A 19,759-nucleotide genomic window follows, 5' to 3' on the forward strand; every position below is an offset into this window, starting at 1 on the left:
GATGGGGATGTGGTTTTGGTTTTGGTTTTGGTTCTGGTTTTTGTTTTGGTTTTGGGGTTTGGTGTTGGTGAAGGAGTTGTGATTGTGATTTTGATTGTGGTTATGGTTGTGAAGAGATAGGAGAGGATATGAAGGGAGCATCGTGACGTTTAAATAGAAAACATAATGGCCTGGAGAAGGTAAATATTTGGTATGGACTGAACTATCACGACGTTGTATAAGATGCGTATCCTGTGAATAGAGAAGCAGAACAGTGGAACATACCTAGGTAAATCCCTGAACTAGAACATGATCAAAGGATTTCGAGCTAATTCACTCAGCACAAGTATAAACACCAAAAAAGAAAGCAATGGACAGTTCAAAGGGTATCAAATATGTTTATTCATTCTGTCGACGATCTGGAGTTTAACAAAGGCGCGTGCGAATCCATTCAGCCCACTTGCACAGATCCTCGAGCCGTTCAAGCACCTTTCCGAGATCCTGTCTAGTGAGCACCTTGCCCTTTCCAGTTGACGCCTGCTGTTCAATTATGTTCTCATTGACAATTTCCACCACGCCGCCTTCTAGAATACGAAGCGTAATGTCAATGGTAGAGTCCTTAACGGGGAAGACGACCTGAAGATATGGTGATGGATGAACCCATAATATGACATCGATGTTCATATCTTGGCCAGTTCCCTTCTCGCCGTTGATGGTTTTTGGCTTTGCTTCTTGCTTCACCTTTTGTTCTTCTTCTATATCCATTTGTCCTTCATCATCGCTTGACGCCATGAACGCTGCCAGTTCATCCTTGACTGTCTTGGTAGTAGCAGGAGCCGATGCCGCTTTGACAGGCTTGGGCGAGCTCTCCTTTGTTTCCGACCCGAAGCTATTGTTCAGCAATATGGAAAGGAAAGCGAATTGGCGAAGGAGAGGAAGCATGTCAATGAGTTGGCGGGGATGTGAAAAGGACATTTCTGTGACTTCCTGAGAATAGATTGGCTTGTAGATGAAGAGTGTGTTATGGTGACTTCTGGTGAACGACTTGCCCTGCCGATCAAAAACACGAACATCGCGAAGGCGTGTAATCGTCCTAGATTCACTGGGGTCTTGCTTGTTCCCTGCTGATATGGGGAAGAACAAATCGTCGAATGTTGGTGGAGGAAGAGGGCGCTGACCAAAGTCGGCCGAAGGACTTGGATTGGGGGGTGTGGCGTTCACATAAGAGTAGAGTCTGATGCAGTCAGTCTGCGGGAGGATGACAGGCGGATCAAACGTAACCGTAAACGTGACTTGAGGTAGCGTAGGGAGATGCATCGACAGTTCATCCATTCCGGAATTCTTATTCTCATCTGATGAAGGGAGTGAGATGTTCTCTGGTTCTTGCCAATCAAGGATGGGGAGGTTGTGAGGCTGTAGTGCTTGATTTTGTTGCTCGTTCTCCGGCTTTACCACATCTTTGGAAATCCAGTCCTCGGATACTCTGACTGGTGACAGGCCGAGTGATTCAATAGGCGCGCAATCAAGTAGAAGCGACCAAACCTTTTCGTTCTCAGAAAAGGCCAACACCTTGTCGTCTGAAGAGGGTACAAATCGCAACTCTTTCCAGTACTGCAGAGCGAGGCCGACTTTATTTCGTGCATGCATAACGGGATAGCCGTGCCTGGTACACAGGGCAGCTAGAGACAGGTACTGATCTGACTTGCCTGCCATCTCCGTCTCTTTCCGCAAGTTCGCAATGTCCCAGTGATGCAATCTTTCTAAGCTGGTAAAGATGCCTGCCAAAGCCTCGTAGCAGTCGAGGCCGGGGATGATGCTGAGCTTGTCCAGATTGGCAATGTGGCCAAAGTTGTACGCGAATTTATCCAGAGTCTTTGTCAAGGGACTCTGGTTTGGACCAAGCTTCAAGTCTGCCAACAGGATTTGACTGGCCGCCTCCATATGCGTGGAAACTGAGGCTGCCGAGCCATGGTAGGCTAACGATACATTCTGCACAATGTTGTTGTCTAGCACTATGTCGACCGCAATGGCAGAACCTGCAATTGCCAGTGTTTTCGTCTTGCGTCCGTCCGCGGCGGTATGTTCCTCGGATAGAAGCTCGAGGCCAAGGCGCTGAGCAAGCCGTTCCAGGCCTGCTTCGCTGACGAACCCTTTCTTTTGCTGCGATGGTGTGTCAGCTTAGAGGGTTTCATGTGCATGAAGCAAGGGCACACAAACATTTAAGAGCTTAAGGATATTATCCAATCTCTTAAGTTTATCGTCTTCAGTAGCAAACGCGACTCCCAGCGTGTCCAGCCCGCCGACGCCGACATTATCAAGGCCAATATCAAAACTGCCGCCAATGCCAAGTGCCCCCATGGCGGCGGCGGTTGAGGGACTGTCAAAGTTCAACGCGCCCATGCCCGATTGACCCATCAACGTAGATGTCGCTGGTGACTTCTTGACCTGTTGCGGCGACGATCGCTGTCCACGAGGCGAAAATGCAGCCTGGGCGGGATTGGAGAAGGGCGTCGAGATCGGCGGCGTTGCACCGGCAATTTGTGATGGCGTCGGGCCTTGATGCGACGGTGTACGGCCCTGCTGCGATGGCGCATGCCTCATGGGCGTTGGAGTTGCCATGATGTATCAAGATGCTCGATTCGCGTGGGATGATGTCGTGGGAATCGGGATCGGAGAGAGCAGAAGATGGTCGTCGAGGCGATGGATGAGAGTGGAAAAGGCGAGAGCGCCAGCTGATTGTCCGTCAGGGTGCTGAAGGCATCGGTTAAGAACCCATCAAAGGGCACAAAAGAGGGCTATAGCTGGTAGCTAAGCAAATGACACAAGTCTTAGAGCAAAATTGTATGAATACGAAGCTGTGATGTCCAGATCCTGGAGGTTGACGGAGCTGACCTGATGGAGCTTCTGCTCTGTTTCGCCAGCCTTGTGGCGTGCCGACAGCTAGCGGCGCAGCCCACTAAAGAAGGTACTCCGTTTAGTGCGCTATTCCAGTGCATGTGCAAGTACCAGCGATCGGGCTAGCCTTTTACAACCGACGAGGCTGCATCTCCAATGTTCAATTCTCTTTTCTTCCCTGTCGTCGGCTTTTTTGGAAGCTTCCATATCGCATTCTCATGGCGACTGTTGGGAATGCGGCCCGGCAGATACGAGATCGGGCTCTTCGAGAGAGATCGATTCGCGTGCTCGTATCGCCAACGCCAATCTCCTTCGCCGAGCGTCGCTCAGTTCTGCAGGTGCTGGAGCAATATGGCCCTGTCGAGTTCTTCAAGATGACTCCCGTAGGTCCCAATCCATTGAATAGCGTATATATGTGGTACGACAAATGAGAAAAACTATCTAACCACACAATCGATTGGGTGCTTTAAAGGGCTACTACGCCAACTTTGTGTCTATAACGAGAGAGCCCTCGACCGCCGAAAGATTGGTAGCCAGCAGCCCCCTAACATACAAGATCACGGAGCCTGTCCGCAGCGCGGTGGAAGACATTTACGTTGCAGATCTAAACGAACCAGAGAGCTTTAGCACCATGCAGCCGACAATAACTGGGCAACAGACGAGCGGCGCGAACTCATGGTCTGACGGCGCGGGACAGGGACAAGATCAGGGACGAGAAGCGGAACTAAAGCAAGGGGAGCGAGAGTTCAAACTGGAAATCTTCCCTGCGCCCGAGTACAATCATAGATTTGCCATGGCCGGTTCACCGCTGCACGGCATCTGGAACGATGGCTACGAACAGGACCAATCCTTCATTGCGACGACGCTAAGGCAATCGCTGCCCAAGAGCATCGCTAGCGAGGGGCTTGTGCACTGGATGGTGAGCGGCATGAAGACGCGAGGAGGGCGGCGGATGAAGAGGCTGCAGATCAAGGAATGGCTTCCCAGCTACATGAAGAAGGGCTCGACTGAGTAAGAGTAAGCCAGCGACACCATGCCGCGCTATTACTAGATGCGCGGAAAGCTGCGACAGGTGCTACGACAATAAGGAGGACGATGCTGGCCCTCGTCCCGCAATGAATGCGACATGACTGAGACCAGACGGCCTGAATTTTACCGGCGACAATGGATGCAAGGCGGTATTGCAAATTGCAAGAGGCTGGTGGTCGCACAAGATGTCACTGCATTCAAGAAGTCGTTGTCTCAAAGGTGACGCCAATTAATTTCCAAAGCCAAGGCAGGGAAACAAACAAACACCAACCAAGCGCGATTGGGCAATTGAGGGTTCCCAAAAATGGAACAAAAGCGCTGGAAAACCAACGTTGAAGACAGTTTTGAGGGATGAACCATAACCTAATTCAGAAGTTGATGATGATGGATCTGCGCACGCTTTGCAACTTTCCTTGTTCTGGCTCCAACCCGGCACAACAATACAAGCGCGGCTGGTGCTACAGCTACTTCATCATCATGTGCGCATAAACATGTGTAATCTAGAACGTACGAGCCGCTTCCCATCGCCGATGATGTGGCCTTGGTGGCCATGCATGGGGGGGCTAATGGACTGGGATGTGCGAGGTCAAGACGAAAAATTTCACCTTACGTCACCCAAACGGCCATCCAACACTGCTAGGCACAGCCCATCACGCCGTCGCGAGAGGTCAGGGCAGTGGCGCATCGTCTCCAGATGGCTGTTTGGCCCGTCTTGTTGTGTCTCACCTCATTCGTCACACGATAGGGATAGGGAGAGCGATGCCGGACGAGGGGATTCACACGTCTGGGCGCAGAGAGCAGTGAGCAAAAGACAAAGGAGAGCCGAAAGTGTGTCCCTGCTTGCTTGATTCCTGTTCATCCTGGGCCTGGGCTGCGAAGACACTTGGACAGCGACCACAAGCAGGGGATTCTACGCGTAGACCGCCACACCTGGCCCCTGTCCTACGCTCGAATCGGGCTTGGCCTTGGGAATCAAGACCCATATTGTGGCTCCAGGCAGGGCAGCGATCTGGTAGCGCAGCCACTCTCGCTACGTCACCCGCAGCTCTTGTGAACTGCAAGGCTCAGCCGTGATCCGAGTGGGCTAGCAGGTGGGAAATACTTGGACAGGCCGGGACATGATGTCTGGAAAATTTCCTCGAGACAAGAATTGTATGTGTATGCTCTACCGTGGTGCCATGGTTGGTCTGAGACACTTTGCCGGGCGGAGCAGCGCCGTGTCGGAAAGGAGCGCCTTCACTCAAGGATCGCGATTCCATCTATGGGGAACATGTAGGGGCTTCGGTGTTGTGCGAGTGGTTTCCGGAGTACCTGCGCAGGATCAAATACGTGTATAGACATTGCCATTGCGTGTTCTGTACTGTACGAATACATACAGAGCGAGCACAAAGGCCAGAACAAAGAGAGTTGTATGACTGGTACACGCTAGCAAGGGGATTCGATTCGCGTTGCTTCTCATTGAACAAGAGCCGGCACCAACATGTGCTAGACGGGGGTGGATCCGTCTAAGCATCGTATCTAGACAAGGCCAAGCCATGTCCATCGCGTGGACAAAGACCAAAAGCCGGCAGAAGCACGCTTGGCAGCTCTGTCAAGTCTAATTCGTTCGTCTTCATGACGTCGCCGTTCTGTGGCACCCAACTGCTGTCGGCGGCCGCTCACCCTCGTGAGACAACAGGAGCCATGCGTTGGCTTATATGCTGACACTCTCCCTCCCTTTTCCCCCTTGCTTTGATCATTACTATTTGTTTCCATCCAATACCTCTCTCTTTTTCTTTCGTCTTTGTTCAACTCGTCTTTGTTCAACCCGACTCGCCCCCCGTCGTCGTAACTTATAATACCCAACCACTGCCTAGTGCCTCTCAACATCTAAGCATATCAACAAGTGCAGTCTTTCATCATGGGTGTCGGCACATTCTTTCACTACTTCGGCACAGTGCTGCTGCTTGCTGCCACGGCTCTCCTTATTGTCGTGTCGGTCACCGCGCCTGTGGTCAACGACCTCTCTATCCTGAAGGTCGACGTCAGTGGTAGCAGCACTATAGACAGAATAACATTTGGCACATTTGGATACTGCATCATCAGAGAGTATGTGCCCCTCCCTATTACCATCGCTTTGAACTACCTTACAAGAATATGGAACTAACATTTAATTTTAGCGGACCTGATGATTGCACCAAGGCTCACGTTGGCTACGATGCCACCGCCGCTCTCGCAGGAGTCCAAGGCCTTACCTTCTCCAAGGGCGACCGCGATTCCGCCAGGGTTCTCACCCGAGTTCTGATTCTGCACCCCATTGCTGCTGGCCTTACCTTCTTGGCCTTCTTGCTCTGCCTCGGCACCAGCTTCCTCGGCTCCTTTGTCGCCTCTCTCTTCTCCTTCCTGGCCTTTGTCGTCACAGTCGTCGCCATGGCCTGTGACTTTGCCGGCTTCGAGATCATCAAGCACGCCGTCAACACCAGAGGCCCCAACAACCTCCATGCTCGCTGGGGTCCTACCGTCTGGTGCATTCTTGCCGCCGCCGCCTTGAATCTTATCGCGACTGTCTTGGTCTTTATTACTTGCTGTGCTGGCCGTAGAAAGAAGAGCCACACCCACCGCGGCAAGGCTGACTACTAAGAAGGAACGCCGTTCCCCTCTCTAAACAACAACAACAACAACAACAAAAGAAACGAAAACCCCTGCTTAGGGTCTATTCAGCAATCCTTATGGTAGCGATTTCATACTTGTTATAAAGAAGAAAGAACACAAAGAGAAAAGAATGAAGATATGAATGTGGATGGGGAAGAACATACAGTAATGAAGTGTTTTTGGTACTTCTTTTTGCGCGCGAAAGGGGGAGGATTTTGATCATGATACCACGACAGGGGCACGTTATTGTGGGGGTTTGGTTGTGCTGGGACCTGAATGATTGTCTATTTTATATATACCTAGTGCTTAATATTCTAACGTCCAATCCTTTTTACGATGAATTTAAATCTTGATGAATTAAGTCTGCAACACATTTATATATTAATGCAACATTTGTCTAATCTCATTGTGCATCATCCTTCGTTCGTGCCCTAGTATGAGTTTATATAAGATGAAGCTACGCTTCAATCTTCACAGTCCCCAAGAGATGAGAGATCTCCTGGTGGTGTCGAGCCTGGAGCTGCCCTTTGAGTTTCCAAATTCACGAAGGCACCGTCGTATGACATATCAACTTGCTCAAGAGAAATGAATTCTCAGGAGAAATGAAAGGCGATTGCGGGTTTCCCAAGGGGCTCATGTTCGAGAATGAGTCTGGGCGCTCAAAAGGCAGCCCAGAATACGGCAGCTAAAAGGAGATGTTGCTGGTATTGACGATATCGCTCTTGGAAAGGGCCTTAGGGTTTGAGAATAAGAAGAGCAAGAGGAAGAATAGAGAGAACGCGATAAAGAGGGAGTCCTGTGTCTAGGGGGGGTGAGAAATTAGAGATAGTTTATGTAATTACTACTTTATAGCTGGAAGTTGTATTTTATATATATATTATAGCTGATATCTACTTTCGGCCAAATTGAGATACCCAATTCCCAACTGATTTCACCAATCGATTCTTTGATGCTGGTTTGCTAGAGGAGCTAGGAGTTGGCTCTTGGGGCGCCTTTCTAGTTAGTGTCCCGTTTCGAGGGATGTTGTAGGAGTTTTGCGCTTGGTTCTGGCTCTGCGAGCTTGGGATGGTTCCAGGAGAGCTGCCAGGAGGTGGATGCGACGGATACTGGTGCAAGTACCGCGGGTTCTGGTGGCCGCTGACGACGATTTCCTCTATGTCGGGCTTTGAGCTGTCTTTCGCGACGTTGGGACGGCGGTCAGATGTGGCCGTCACTGGGCTCGTCTGTGGCGTGGATTTGGGGCTCAAGGGAGCAGATTGCCGTGCTTCATCAATTAAAGCAGGAGAGGAAGTTCTGGAGCGAGAAAACAAGTCACAGCTTCTGGGGGATAACGTATCCGGGATGGCCTCATTAGCGGAGTGTATCTGTGAAGGAACCACCTGGAGCGCGTGTACGTTGGGAACTGGGAAGGTAACGCCGTGGGCATCTGAGTCCGGCAACAGAGAGGAATCCACTCCGGCCATAGAACCAGTAGGTTGAGCAAGTTGAGGTCCACTATGGACAACCTGTGCAAGTCCTGGTTCTTTAGGTGAGTTAGAACCAGATGAAAAAGGATATTCCTCGGCTTCTTCTGAGGCTTCGGCTAGTCGAATAGCCAAATCGATACGCTCAGATTCTCTCTCAATTACATGTTGGTTGTGCTCCATTGTCTGCGGGCCTATCTGGGATTTCTGAGCCATCACAAGAGGAGGAGGACTCGCTTGGGTCACTTGGGGGGTTGTATGAGGAGGGATGTCCACAGCTAGAGGACGGGGAGAAGCGCTCTTCTGTCTCGGCGTGATGTCCCTGAGTCGTAAATTACGCTCGATTGTGGTCTGTGGTAGAGGCTTGCAGTGGGCACAAGAGTGAGAGAAACTCTCTCGCATGGCCTCCTCCCGGTTCTCAGGATAAAAGCAATCAATGTGCTGCCATGTGTCGCATGTCTGGCAATATATTGTGCCCCCGTAATCGTAAAAGGAATTGCATATACACTTGATTGTGTAGATGTAGGACTCCGGCGGGCTGATCCCCCCGGCGTCATAGTGGGTGGCATGGACGGGGCTGGACGAGTCCACGGGCGCTGGATGTTTCCTGATCGAGCTTCGTTTCAGTTGTTGATCACGGCTGGTATGGTGCTCTGCCATGTGGTTCTCCAGTAGTTTTGCCGAGGCGAACACTGGATATTGACAACCTGGAACACGACAGATGTGTTTGGAATGGTCTACCTCATGGCGGATGAGGCTGTCAATATTATTAAAGCCCAAAGTGGCATATGGGCATGACCAGAGTTGACATGTAAACGCTGAACTTCGAAAGTTTTGTTTGAATTGTTCAAGCTGTTGAAAAGATATCCCGGGATAAGTGGAATAATTTAGTAACTTTTGAATTGTTGTTTGATGCCTCTTCCTTAAAGCAATGACATCGTGAGCCATATCATCGTGCTGTATACTGCTATCTACGCACACATTATATCGTTAGTCATGAGCTCAAAGAAAATCATGTAGAATGGGCAAGTGTACCATGGATTGACGTCGCTTCTATTGTCTCTTTCTTTTGTTCCAAGAGCACCACCTTGACCATTTTGTACAAGCGGTAATCCTTCTGTCGTATCAAAGCGAGTCGTGGGTCTGACGGGCCGCTATCTGCGGCTTCGCAATCGGTTTCTGCAGCTATAAAATTTTCTGCCAGACGACAAGATAATGCAAAGAAATCGGATTCGAAAAATCCAGCTTGATCAAACTCAAGAGATGCTAAGAGGTAGTCGGCCCAAAATTCGGTGGCGTACATGTGGAAGCCGTGAAGTCCACGAAGAACCCTCAAGGTTCTTTCCGAGTCTGGGTATAAAGGAGAAAAGATTTGCTGACCAGATAATAGACAGCGAACAGTAGCTAACCCATGCCGCCTTTGTGACTCGATCTCCGTGACTAAGAGTGGTGTATCAGAGCTCTGGAGAAAGCTTCCGTACGTTAGCTAGATATTTCCTATTTCGGAGTGGACGGACATACTCCCTGACCGACACATGTGCAAAGGAATAAGAAGAGTCGGCCTGCTTCTGGATGAGAGGTTCGCACCTATCGAGAATATATGCTGGCACAAGCTCATGAACTTGTTCTTGTTTGGTGTCAAAGACCAAAGCAGATAAAAGCTCTGCTAGGCTGAGCGGCCGTTTTGCAAATGCAATCCAGCTTAGGATGGCGCTGGTTCGCTGAGCAGATCTCTCATCAAAATTGGCCATAATCTGCGATAACATCCGACCATAGCTATTTCATTTTGGTGTTAGGCGAAACATTTATAAGAGGGGACCATTGCGGGACAGATTGCATGTCGTTCACTCACAACTCGCCAAGTTCCCGAGGAAGACTAATCGCTGCCTTCAAAATCTCATCACGGTGGTAGAAAATATTCCTGTTTATGTACTCTATGACGAGTTTTGCCCAGAGAAACATGCCTAGCGCCAACAAGTGTTAACCTAAGTAAGAGATGGTTCTGGTAGATGAAGACTTGCCACCTGCTTTCTGGGTGATTTGAGACGCCAACGCCGTCACATCGTCATCAGTGATATGTAACTGAGAGAGGCTTGGCCGAATAGCGTTTATCTTCTGCAAAGTATAATCCCGGATGGCCTTGTTCAAATGGTCTTTCTCGCTCGACAATGGTATTTGATGTTTCTTTTTGACGAATTGAGCCACCCCCGGCCTCATCTGAGTGCATAATAACACTTTGAGAATAGTTGCGGCAGAAGATGAAGCAGACACAACCAGCTTGTTAAGTGTTTTGACAACATTCGCTATTGTGCCATCATCGCATTCATCTAGCCCATCAATAATAATGTGAAGGGTTTTTTGTTTTTCTGGCAAGGCGCCCATAGCCTCGACTAAGAGGCGCAGAAGTTGTTCAACAACCGTGTTGCTTGGGGCTTTCTTCTTCAAGACTAACCAGTCATACGAAAGCGTGATGAGTTCAGGATCCAAACGAATTATTTGTATCATCAAAGACCGCATTATGTAGTTGTAGTGTGTCGACTCGGGGTAAAGGTGTGTGCAAAAATGTGCTGCTACCAAAGAGCTCTCAGAAGCACGGAGAAAAGTCGCGATTTGTGCTGCCAAGACACTTTTGCCACTCCCGAAGAAGCCATGGAGCACGGCAAATTGGGTATCGCGTTCGCAGTTTGCCCACGATTGAATCTTTGGTTGTTGGAGTATCCAACTGCAAGATCCGGGGTTTCGGTTTGCTTCAGAGATGAGATTATCAAATACCTTGATCTGGTGAGTCTCGTCAATTTTCAAGACGCTCAAGATAGCTCGAAACTCGGCACTTGTACGCTCCTCCTCCTCCTTTTTTAATTTAGCCCTTTCTTGCTGTCTCCAGTCCTCTAGTGCCTCTCTCATCCCCTTTGCCTCCGATAAGTTAGCTCCATTGACTGTTTTATCAACGAGATCCTCATGTGCTTTTAGATCAGCAAATATGCTGTCGAACCGCCGTTGGAAGCGCCCCCAAGAAGTAGCAAAGAGGCACTGCCATGCTAAACATCACTCAATATTAGCTGAGATCTATATTCCATCAGTACTTAAATGAGTCTGACCATTTCGCCGGACAAACTTATAGATTTCTCCGTGGAACTGAAGAATATCGGAGTAATACACTGCCAAGGTGCTTTGGATTTCTATGTTGTTTGAGAAAGAACGGTCAAAGAGTCTGAATCGAGCCAACGGCTCAGCTAGCCTGCTATAAACCTTGATGATCTGCTCAAAGGCTTCGGTGTAATCGGCGGATATCTAGATGCCAGTTTGATTCATCAGTGCCTGCGCGATCACTCACGTCTCATCACCCTGTATACCTTCAACACAAGCATAATGGGCGCCCATAGCCAAGGCAAATACGGCGTCCCATTGCATAAAACTTCAATCGCTTGTGAATAGTGGCCCAAGCCGGTGAATAAAGGTGCTAGTCTTCGCATGTTACGCAACGACTGACTTGCTGCAAGCTGCTTTTCGATTTGGAGAGCAGCCTGCTGAACGTCTTCAAGCGACAGATTTTTCAGTTGCACCCGATCGGAAACCGTGATTATTCTTTCAAGCTCCATGAATGCTTCTCGCATCATGCGCTGCGCCTGAAGAGAGGCCCTCTTGCTCAATGGCATCTCTTTTTTTTTTTTTTTTTTTTTTTTTTTTTTTTGGACGCGGAGAACTGTCGTTGGCCGGCTCCCGTCTTTCGCAGCGACAGTACTAGGCTCTCAGATGGCCTACAGAGAGACCTTCTACTAACATTGATAAGAATGAATAAAGTTTGCAAAAGGTGAAGCAATAGCCGACCATCTAATCCTCATCATGGCAGGCTTCTATTGCATGTGCCCCCTCGTGGTACGTGGTGGCTGGCATAAGGCTGTGCAAATTTCCATTGGCTGTCGACCATCCACGTCGCAACAGGCTTTTCGTTGGGCGCACATGGCCAATATAGGTTTTTATATAGGTATGGGGTACGATTTACGCTTTCTGGAACCGACATCTAATTTCACCGCAAGTTGATGATGGCCTCATGCTAATTGACACCGGATCCAAACAGCACAACTACAATGGAATTCAATCTGAATTATTCTCGCGGATCAAAGCGGCGGCGACCCAGCTTCTTCGGGGAATATGACGCCAATGAACCTGGACCAAAAAGAATTACGATTTCTGAAATACTAAATCTGGCGGTTGATGATGAGCGCCATGTCCAGACAGCACATGCTACACATAAATCAAGCTACACTCAAGAGTCTACAGCCTATGTCTATACCAATCAGACCAGCGCTTTTAACACTGAAAAGCAGTATATATGCTTTGGCACCGTGCGCAATTTCCTGCTCCTCTGCTACATGGCGCGTTTAACGTGACGGAGTTCAGACAACAGACATAAGCGGAATATGTCAGTTTATGCGAGCCTCACTGGCCCAAGAATTCACAATTCACTTGGACGATTCTCAGACATTCCACTGCATAGAAGACGCCTCCATAAAGGGCCGAATAGACCCAGAATTTGCATACATTATAGATGCTTTGCTCGACGAGAAAGAACTTGAATTGGAGATCACATGTTTTACAGACGCAATGCAATCATCCAAGACAAGATTTACTACGCCTTTTTCCACGCCATGCCGCCTAAAAGTGACTCTATTTGGACCCGTCTCTCTTTTTGAAGAAGTAGGAAGCTTTTTTGAGGACCATAATCTCTATCTTCAAGATCCAGTCAACTGCTCACGAAATGCTTTATACCGAAACCCGCACAAACTATCTGTTGACTGTGGCCCAGACCTATGGACCTCAGATTTAGACAGAGAACATTCAAACTTTGTGATGACCGAAACTACACAGCCGCGGCCTGAGTTAATCGATACATTAAACTCTCAAGAAGATCTAGTTGAAACGAAACAGCCTGGTTCCATTCGATCAGTAATGAAAAGGTAACGGAACAGACTCACGACAAAGCACTTTTTGATGAATTGTTGGTCAAGCTAATAAGATATCTCTACCTAGACATCAACTGCAAGCGTTGACGTTCATGCTCCAAAGAGAGCAAGGTTGGGCGTGGGATGGCAGCAGGGCAGACCTCTGGGAATTTTTTCTCGAGAGCACTGGTTCTTAGTAAGTCCCTATTAGCAACATATCACACATAATCACTGACCTTTCACTGACTCCTTCTGAATCATGCGTAGTTTCGTTAACAGGATCTCTGACGCAGTTCAGACAGAGCCACCCCAGCAATTTTATGGTGGGATCCTCGCAGACCCTATGGGTCTAGGCAAGACATTGTCCATGATTTCTCTAGTAGCCTCGGATCTACTCGTGGATAGAAACGATCCAAACTCAATCGATGGGGCCAATGCCGAAGAATCTTCGGGTCGAACATTGATCGTCGTACCACCACCTCGTGAGTTTGAACGCAGCAGTCTGCTCGCTCTCAATTTCCTGCAAAGGCTAAATGTTCCGCACAATATAGTTCTTGACTCCTGGGAAGAACAACTAAAAGAGTGAGGCTTATATAACATTCTCGAAGACCTAAGCCGACATGAAACTAACTGAAGCTTTCAGACATGTCTTCCCCAATAGTATCCCCTGGCGCCGGCATCATGGAAAATCTCGCGTAACAAATTATTCTGATCTTGAAGAATCTTTGGTAATATTGACAACTTATCACACAATATCCTCGGAATGGAAGGGTAGCTCGGATCAGCAGCCGTCCTTCTTATTCAACACACGGTGGAGGCGAATCGTCTTAGATGAAGGTTTGTCACACTCATCTTTGAAACGTTTCAAGAAAAGAACTATTCTACTTGATTACCTGATCAAGATATGCTGACGATTACCAGCCCATTTTATCCGAAATAGCGATTCTCGACTGGCTCGTGCCATATGTTCAATAAACTCGGTTTCCCGTTGGGCTGTAACGGGCTCGCCCATCCAAAACAGACTCGGCGATCTCACAGCGCTCCTCAAGTTCCTCCAAGTTTATCCCTATTCAGAAGAACATAAATTCAATGCAGATATCTCTCATCTATGGAAGATTGGCAAGATAGACGAGGCGGTGAAACGACTGAAGCGGCTTGCTGGTTGTATCCTTTTGCGTCGTCCCAAGACTGTTATCCAGCTGCCACCAAGACATGACTTCCAACACTTTGTGGAGCTAGCTCAAGAAGAAAGAGATTTATACCAAGCATTCAAAATGCACACTCTATCTCACATTGAACAAGCCCTCTCTGCAGATGACCAGTCTAAGAAAACATACTCTTATGCCAATATGCTACAAAGAATCGAAGCAATACGCATGGTTTGCAGTCTTGGCTTGTACTATAAAATGCGATATGATCTCGAGACATATAACGAGCAGACTCCCCAAAATTGGGCAGCAGTTGCCCAGCAGATGTTCAACATACGCCGTGGTATTAGTAGCATTCAGTGTCGCCTATGCTATTGCCCAGCTGATTCAACAGAGAGTACATTCTATGAAGCTGGGCTGTCGGCAATATCAACGTTCTCCCAATGCTTGGAATTTGTTTGTTCTAGATGCATATCAACTCGCTCACACCCCTTCAAATCCTGTTCTCATGAGAGCATATGTCCTTTTGCAAACATATCAACGGATATTTTCGAGACGGATGATATGCCAACTCTCACAATTAACCAGTTATCTAATGGATTACCAACAAAGATATCCATGCTAATCAGTGACCTGCAAAGTCAGCCTCATGATGTCAAATGGTGTGATATCTTAGACTGACCTCCGACTCGAATACATGTATTTTCGGCTGACATACGGAACAGTGTCGTCTTCTCTTCGTGGCGAACTACCCTCGAAATCATCGAGGTTGGACTTCAGCATGCATGCATTCCTTGTCTACGATTCGACGGCAAAGTGGCACAGAAAGATAGGCATACCGTAATCGAGCGATTTCGTAAAGACCCAGCTATTCGGGTGCTGCTGGTTACACTATCGTGTGGCGCGGTTGGGTAAGCCCAAGAGGCGCTATCATTCAGACATTCCAGCTCATTCTAATACGCTTCTTTCAACAGTCTTACATTAACGGAGGCCTCCAGGGCCTATCTTATGGAACCACACTGGTAATCTGCTCCCTGCGTATGATGGCGAGGAACTCTCGTTAATATGCTCGCTCTTCTATAGGAATCCAACGCTTGAAGACCAGGCGGTAGCTCGAATTCACCGTCTAGGACAGACGAAAGAAGTAAACACTATTCGATTCATCGTGCGAGACTCATTTGAGGAGGCATGTAATCTTACAATAAATAAACTTTCGGTGAATTCACTAACACTATTCTGAACGCAGAGAGTTGTAGAACTACAAAAATCCAAGACGGATCTGGCCGAGGTAATACATCGTCAAAATGAGAGCAACCAACCAGATGGAGCTCAACGGCCACTAGAGGTTCGTATAATGGCACCATAAATTCTTTTGATTACCGTCTAACTCAATCCAGTGGCTGAAAGCGCTCATATAAATTCATCCAAGTGAGCAAAATATATATGTAGTTCGGCATAATAGAAACTCTAGGCCTAAGATCTAGATCGCCGTTTCAGCGTTTCAGCATCCAGAATGTCCACATATATCACTTATAATACTACGAGCATAGAGCAGATGCAATTAACCAGTCTCCGCTCATCCAACTAGCCATTTATGTAATTTAGCAGATATGATACCATTAAGCTTATCTTCACGGCTCCTCCGGATGCGCAGCATCATACAGGGGTTGCTTTCGAAACGTAACACAGCCTCGATCCAATGTCCGCAAATCGTATCTATGGGCAGAACACGAAGTACATATATAAACCGAAACCCATTACAAAGCGGCGGAGATGAGTCTCTGGAATCTTCGGGCCGCAACGAGACCTCCCTATACATGCGCGAATTGCGCCGCCATGATGAGCTCCGTTTACTGGCCATTTTCCGGTTTTGTTGATGTATTAAACATCAGCCTTGTTTTATATCTCTCTCTATACGTCTCTGAAGTATACGAATTAGAATTTTCTTTCTCTATTTAATACGAAATTTCGGGGATATACCACGTGCGATGCTCCGTATTACTCAAGCCACGTAGCCAGCCAGTTACACAAATGACCGTAGATCACTATTTTCTTTCGGCCCAATACATAGACTGAGCATAAACAATTTTTTCCTATGATATGAACACATATAGTAGAAAATTTTGTTAGAGATAAGGCTGGATGGCATCAAAGACACTCAGTTCACCAAAAAAAGAAAATATCACACAAAGCAATTTGAGACAGCATCATTAAAAAAACACAATATTATAATTAAAACCCTATTTGAAAAAAAAAAAAATACCAAACTAAACTCTTTCCTCCTTTTTATCGTATTTTCCCAGCAGAAAATCCCACCATTACTCTATTAGAAAAATCCGAAATGAAGTCAGAAATCACCACCTAATAGCCTAAGCCAACAAATTAGAGGGCCATGACACAAGCACCGATGAAAACGGCCACAGCTCCCATGACAGGGGCAGCCGCGTTCACAGCACCGCCAGAAGACGGCACCGTGGTAGGACGCGACGCCTTGGAGGTAGTGGCCGTCTGGTTGTTCGCGTACGCACCTCTCTTTTGGTACGTGGCCATGGTTTCGGCCGCGCTCTCCGCGATACTGAAATCAAATTGAGTCACTGTGGCGGTCGTAGTGACCGTAGTGTTAGGGTCCTCAGAGGTGATGGTAGTAACGAAAGTAGTAGTAGGATCAGTGGTGGTGGTAGGGGGGGCGGTAGTGGTAGTAGCCACCGGCGCGGTGATGGTGGTAGTGAAAGTAGTAGAAGGATCAGCTGCGGTGATGGTGGTAGTGGCGGTGATAGTGTAAGTGGCAGTTATGACTTGGTTAGGCTGCCCTGTGACAGTGAGAGTGGTAGTGGAAAGATCCTGGGTGACAGTAACAGTGGCACCCCCATCTGTGACAGTAGTAGTAGAAGTGGCAGTGGTAGTAGAAGGATCCTGGGTGACCGTGGTAGTTGAAGGGTCCTGGGTGAAAGTGGTAGTGGAAGTAGCCGTGGTAGTAGCAACACCTGTACCTGTGACAGTAACAGTAGCCGTTGCCAGGCTGTCTTGGATGGATTGCAAGCGGCTCATGACGGAGCTAAAGAACCGATTAAAGTTTACCTGCGCAGTCATAGACGGGTCAGCGGCAGCTGTAATAAGCGCAGCTCGTAGTTTGTCTTCCTCGCTCTCGTGCTCCTGGTCGTTGTCATGCTCCTGTTCGTGGTCGTGCTCCTGGTCGTTGTCATGCTCCTGGTCGTGGTCGTTCTCCTGGTCATGGTCGTTCTCCTGGTCGTGGTCATGTTCCTGGTCATGGTCATGTTCCTGGTCGTGGTCATGTTCCTGGTCATGGTCATGTTCCTGGTCATGTCCATTGTTCTGGTCTTGGTCTCCATGGCGCCAAGTAGACGTCCACACGTGGGAAGTCCATTCGCCAGAAGTCCATTGGCGTGCCCCGACTACGGGTCCCGCAGTCGGGGCAGGAGACACAGCAGCCTCATGCTTCGCGACACGCGTGAATGGAGAGACCCGATGCTCAGGGGCGCCCTGGACGAGGGGCGCGGTGGCAGCGAGGGTCAAGATGAGAGCACGGAAGCCGTACATGATGAGGGATTGTGTGTGAAGTTGAGTGTGTAGAGTGCTGAAGTGAGCGAGGATGGGATGAGGAGGAAGAGAAGAGAGAACTTCATTGAGTGAAAGATTCGCTCAATTTATAACTGTTTGTCTGACACCATGATGGCCACCAACGGGGCAATATCTCCAACTATCCTCAACTTGATCACGCAATAACCCGCGAGGGAATTGATAAGAATAAGGCCGGTCTGTGGGACGAATCGCGCCGTTGGTGTCTGCCACTGTATCAGCCTTACAACCTTAACGGGGAAATCACCTCATAGATCGCGAGCTGGTGCCCTCAACAAAGCAACTCGGTGATATACGCAAGTCTCCAGATCCAATTGATGTCCTTGAAAACTATCGCTGATAAACACTAAAACCTTATTTTCGGCTAGAATCATAGAACGAATATGCCCGCTATGTTGTGTAGGATACCCATTTGCCCCGCTGCTCCTAACCTTCCGCCCTTTTCGTTTTTTTTCTCTTTTCTTTTCTTCCATTTTCGTCTTTCGTAGTTGTGCTATACTTTCTGTTGCCTAAGCTCGTATTTATTTGAACCCCAAAACGCCGTTGTGCAGCCCGAAGGAACCATCACTCTTCTTCTGGAATGTCTGAAAAGAAGCTGAATCGCATTCGGTGGCTCTGGTATAGGGCATTAGCTGCTGTCACGAGACTTGTGGAATATAATACAATATCTAGGTAGGTAGGGGATTGCTCACAAATGGTAGCTTCGGAATGACAACAGCCAGCGTAGCAAGGAAGTTAATGACAAAGTATGTTGAGTCGTAGTGGGTATAATGTGTGCTGAGTAAAAATAGCACGATAGGGACACTGAGGAGAAACTTCTTGGTCGGTGTGTACTGGGCTCCGTTGTCGATCTGCTCCCACATGTTGAGGTTATCGAAGGCACCGCCGTTGAAGTCAAAGGGAATGCCTCGAACGTAGTGGAACATGATGTAGGAGCCGACCATGTACGTCATATTGGTCAGCGTCCACGAAGCTTCCTGGGAACTGCCCGGGATAACATCGTAGAGGATCTTGAGGCAGGCGATGATGACGATGTGGATAGTCCAGGCCCCTATTTTTGCGGCGGTCCAAGGTTAGCAAACGCAAGCCAAAAAGGGCCTATTCAGGGGCCGGGCACGTGTATGGAAAAGCATACCTTTTGCGTTTGTCCAGTTGGCGTTCATGTTCGGTATAACAGCCTGATCGCTCATCTGCTCAAGCGTCTCGGGGGGCTCGTGGTAGACCTGGAGGATGCTGCTAGACCTCCTCCGGCGGCCACCAGCGCTTCGGTCGGTCATGTCGAGAAATCGGCTGCTGGCGGGTTTTGCGCCTGCGTCGTAAGTCTGTGAGGATGCAGGAAGACAAGTTGACGGCATTGTCGGTCTGGATGCTTTTGTCTGCTCCCGAGGCCGCGAATGCTCCTTCAGTCTCTCGCAAGGCAACGCGCAAGTCGGAGGCCAAACGTTAAATCGGGGCGCCGGGGAGTTCTTGGCGGCACACGTTGTTAACGAGGCGATGAAGGTACTGAGTACGACGTCGGCGGGTATAACTGAAGAGCGATCGATGCAGGCGGCGGGCACAAGCGAGTGAACAAGCTTTATGCAACTAAGCGGGCAGCAACTGGGCACAGCCACAAGAGGCTCAGGAACAAGCTTTCTGCTGTCTGGGAGTTGGTTATCTGGCTTCATCAGTGGCAGAGTGGGGGTGAATTTTGGAGGAATGGATGCGAATACGAACCTACCTTTTACTGTATCTTGCTTTTTTTTCTTTCTTCCTCTCTCTTTGAAAGAGAAAAATCTCGATGATGCTGCAATCACACGATTCACTTGGGCCAACGAATGTTTATTCACGCAAGGTTTTGCTTTGTTCTTGTTTTTCTCGGCGGCTTTTTAGATAAGGTACGGAGTGGCGGTATGGAGCGGGATGGGGTTGGTTGGCTGGCGCATTACGCGCATTATATGGTGGGCAGAGGGGCATAGAGGAGTGGAGGATTCTGTCGCAATTGCTGGATACGACTCGCTACTCCCGTCTCAAACTCGCTTAGAGAGCGTCCTGAGGAACTTGGAGATTTCTGAGCGGTGGTCCGGACAGGCTG

The 19,759-nt window shown here is 48.6% G+C and overlaps 8 protein-coding genes across 8 annotated transcripts; 3 read left to right on the top strand and 5 right to left on the bottom strand.

Moving 5' to 3' along the window:
* Positions 1-10: 10 nt before the first annotated feature.
* Positions 11-2,040, bottom strand: M431DRAFT_505228 (hypothetical protein). Its single transcript, XM_024918601.1, has one exon. The coding sequence runs from the start codon at positions 1,918-1,920 to the stop codon at positions 406-408; it is 1,515 nt and encodes a 504-aa protein (XP_024777334.1). The 5' UTR covers positions 1,921-2,040; the 3' UTR covers positions 11-405.
* Positions 2,041-3,023: 983 nt separating this feature from the next.
* Positions 3,024-4,297, top strand: M431DRAFT_505229 (hypothetical protein). The gene is made up of 2 exons (XM_024918602.1): positions 3,024-3,257; positions 3,347-4,297. The coding sequence occupies exons 1-2, from the start codon at positions 3,093-3,095 to the stop codon at positions 3,887-3,889; spliced, it is 708 nt and encodes a 235-aa protein (XP_024777335.1). The 5' UTR covers positions 3,024-3,092; the 3' UTR covers positions 3,890-4,297.
* Positions 4,298-5,330: 1,033 nt separating this feature from the next.
* Positions 5,331-5,920, bottom strand: M431DRAFT_346917 (hypothetical protein). Its single transcript, XM_024914450.1, has 2 exons — positions 5,906-5,920; positions 5,331-5,762 (listed from the first exon to the last, which is right to left on the bottom strand). The coding sequence occupies exon 2, from the start codon at positions 5,656-5,658 to the stop codon at positions 5,422-5,424; it is 237 nt and encodes a 78-aa protein (XP_024777336.1). The 5' UTR covers positions 5,659-5,762; positions 5,906-5,920; the 3' UTR covers positions 5,331-5,421.
* On the top strand, positions 5,804-6,522 carry M431DRAFT_78659 (hypothetical protein; the record flags this gene model as incomplete). Its single annotated transcript, XM_024922726.1, has 2 exons — positions 5,804-5,991; positions 6,063-6,522. The coding sequence occupies 2 exons, from the start codon at positions 5,804-5,806 to the stop codon at positions 6,520-6,522; spliced, it is 648 nt and encodes a 215-aa protein (XP_024777337.1).
* An 863-nt stretch (positions 6,523-7,385) lies between these two features.
* M431DRAFT_136560 (hypothetical protein) lies at positions 7,386-11,653 on the bottom strand (the record flags this gene model as incomplete). Its single annotated transcript, XM_024912551.1, has 7 exons — positions 7,386-8,968; positions 9,033-9,469; positions 9,519-9,773; positions 9,850-9,961; positions 10,019-11,035; positions 11,096-11,288; positions 11,351-11,653. 7 exons carry the CDS (start codon positions 11,651-11,653, stop codon positions 7,425-7,427), a joined length of 3,861 nt encoding a protein of 1,286 aa, XP_024777338.1. The 3' UTR covers positions 7,386-7,424.
* Positions 11,654-12,216: 563 nt separating this feature from the next.
* Positions 12,217-15,585, top strand: M431DRAFT_346954 (hypothetical protein). Its single transcript, XM_024914451.1, has 12 exons — positions 12,217-12,343; positions 12,406-12,955; positions 13,029-13,136; positions 13,208-13,422; positions 13,492-13,522; positions 13,584-13,777; positions 13,862-14,750; positions 14,814-14,999; positions 15,063-15,110; positions 15,172-15,274; positions 15,335-15,433; positions 15,486-15,585. The coding sequence occupies exons 1-12, from the start codon at positions 12,331-12,333 to the stop codon at positions 15,504-15,506; spliced, it is 2,457 nt and encodes an 818-aa protein (XP_024777339.1). The 5' UTR covers positions 12,217-12,330; the 3' UTR covers positions 15,507-15,585.
* Positions 15,586-16,407: 822 nt separating this feature from the next.
* Positions 16,408-18,012, bottom strand: M431DRAFT_505236 (hypothetical protein). The gene has a single exon (XM_024918603.1). It carries the CDS (start codon positions 17,644-17,646, stop codon positions 16,471-16,473), a length of 1,176 nt encoding a protein of 391 aa, XP_024777340.1. The 5' UTR covers positions 17,647-18,012; the 3' UTR covers positions 16,408-16,470.
* Positions 18,013-18,249: 237 nt separating this feature from the next.
* Positions 18,250-18,962, bottom strand: M431DRAFT_79327 (hypothetical protein; the record flags this gene model as incomplete). The annotated part of the gene is made up of 3 exons (XM_024922802.1): positions 18,250-18,300; positions 18,378-18,736; positions 18,821-18,962. 3 exons carry the CDS (start codon positions 18,960-18,962, stop codon positions 18,250-18,252), a joined length of 552 nt encoding a protein of 183 aa, XP_024777341.1.
* Positions 18,963-19,759: the final 797 nt, after the last annotated feature.

This window comes from Trichoderma harzianum (genome assembly GCF_003025095.1).
Source record: "Trichoderma harzianum CBS 226.95 unplaced genomic scaffold M431scaffold_3, whole genome shotgun sequence".
Taxonomy (NCBI): domain Eukaryota; kingdom Fungi; phylum Ascomycota; class Sordariomycetes; order Hypocreales; family Hypocreaceae; genus Trichoderma; species Trichoderma harzianum.

What these genes read in the sequence shown, in the direction of transcription:
- M431DRAFT_505228 (XM_024918601.1), bottom strand. Translation starts at nt 1,920, where the DNA reads ATGGAGGCGGCCAGTCAAATCCTGTTGGCAGACTTGAAGCTTGGTCCA.
- M431DRAFT_505229 (XM_024918602.1), top strand. Translation starts at nt 3,093, where the DNA reads ATGGCGACTGTTGGGAATGCGGCCCGGCAGATACGAGATCGGGCTCTT. An exon ending in AGTTCTTCAAGATGACTCCC is followed by an intron (nt 3,258 to 3,346) that starts GTAGGTCCCAAT and finishes GGTGCTTTAAAG; the next exon opens with GGCTACTACGCCAACTTTGT.
- M431DRAFT_346917 (XM_024914450.1), bottom strand. Translation starts at nt 5,658, where the DNA reads ATGGAAACAAATAGTAATGATCAAAGCAAGGGGGAAAAGGGAGGGAGA.
- M431DRAFT_346954 (XM_024914451.1), top strand. An exon ending in CTCGAGAGCACTGGTTCTTA is followed by an intron (nt 13,137 to 13,207) that starts GTAAGTCCCTAT and finishes AATCATGCGTAG; the next exon opens with TTTCGTTAACAGGATCTCTG. An exon ending in TGCGAGACTCATTTGAGGAG is followed by an intron (nt 15,275 to 15,334) that starts GCATGTAATCTT and finishes TTCTGAACGCAG; the next exon opens with AGAGTTGTAGAACTACAAAA.
- M431DRAFT_505236 (XM_024918603.1), bottom strand. Translation starts at nt 17,646, where the DNA reads ATGTACGGCTTCCGTGCTCTCATCTTGACCCTCGCTGCCACCGCGCCC.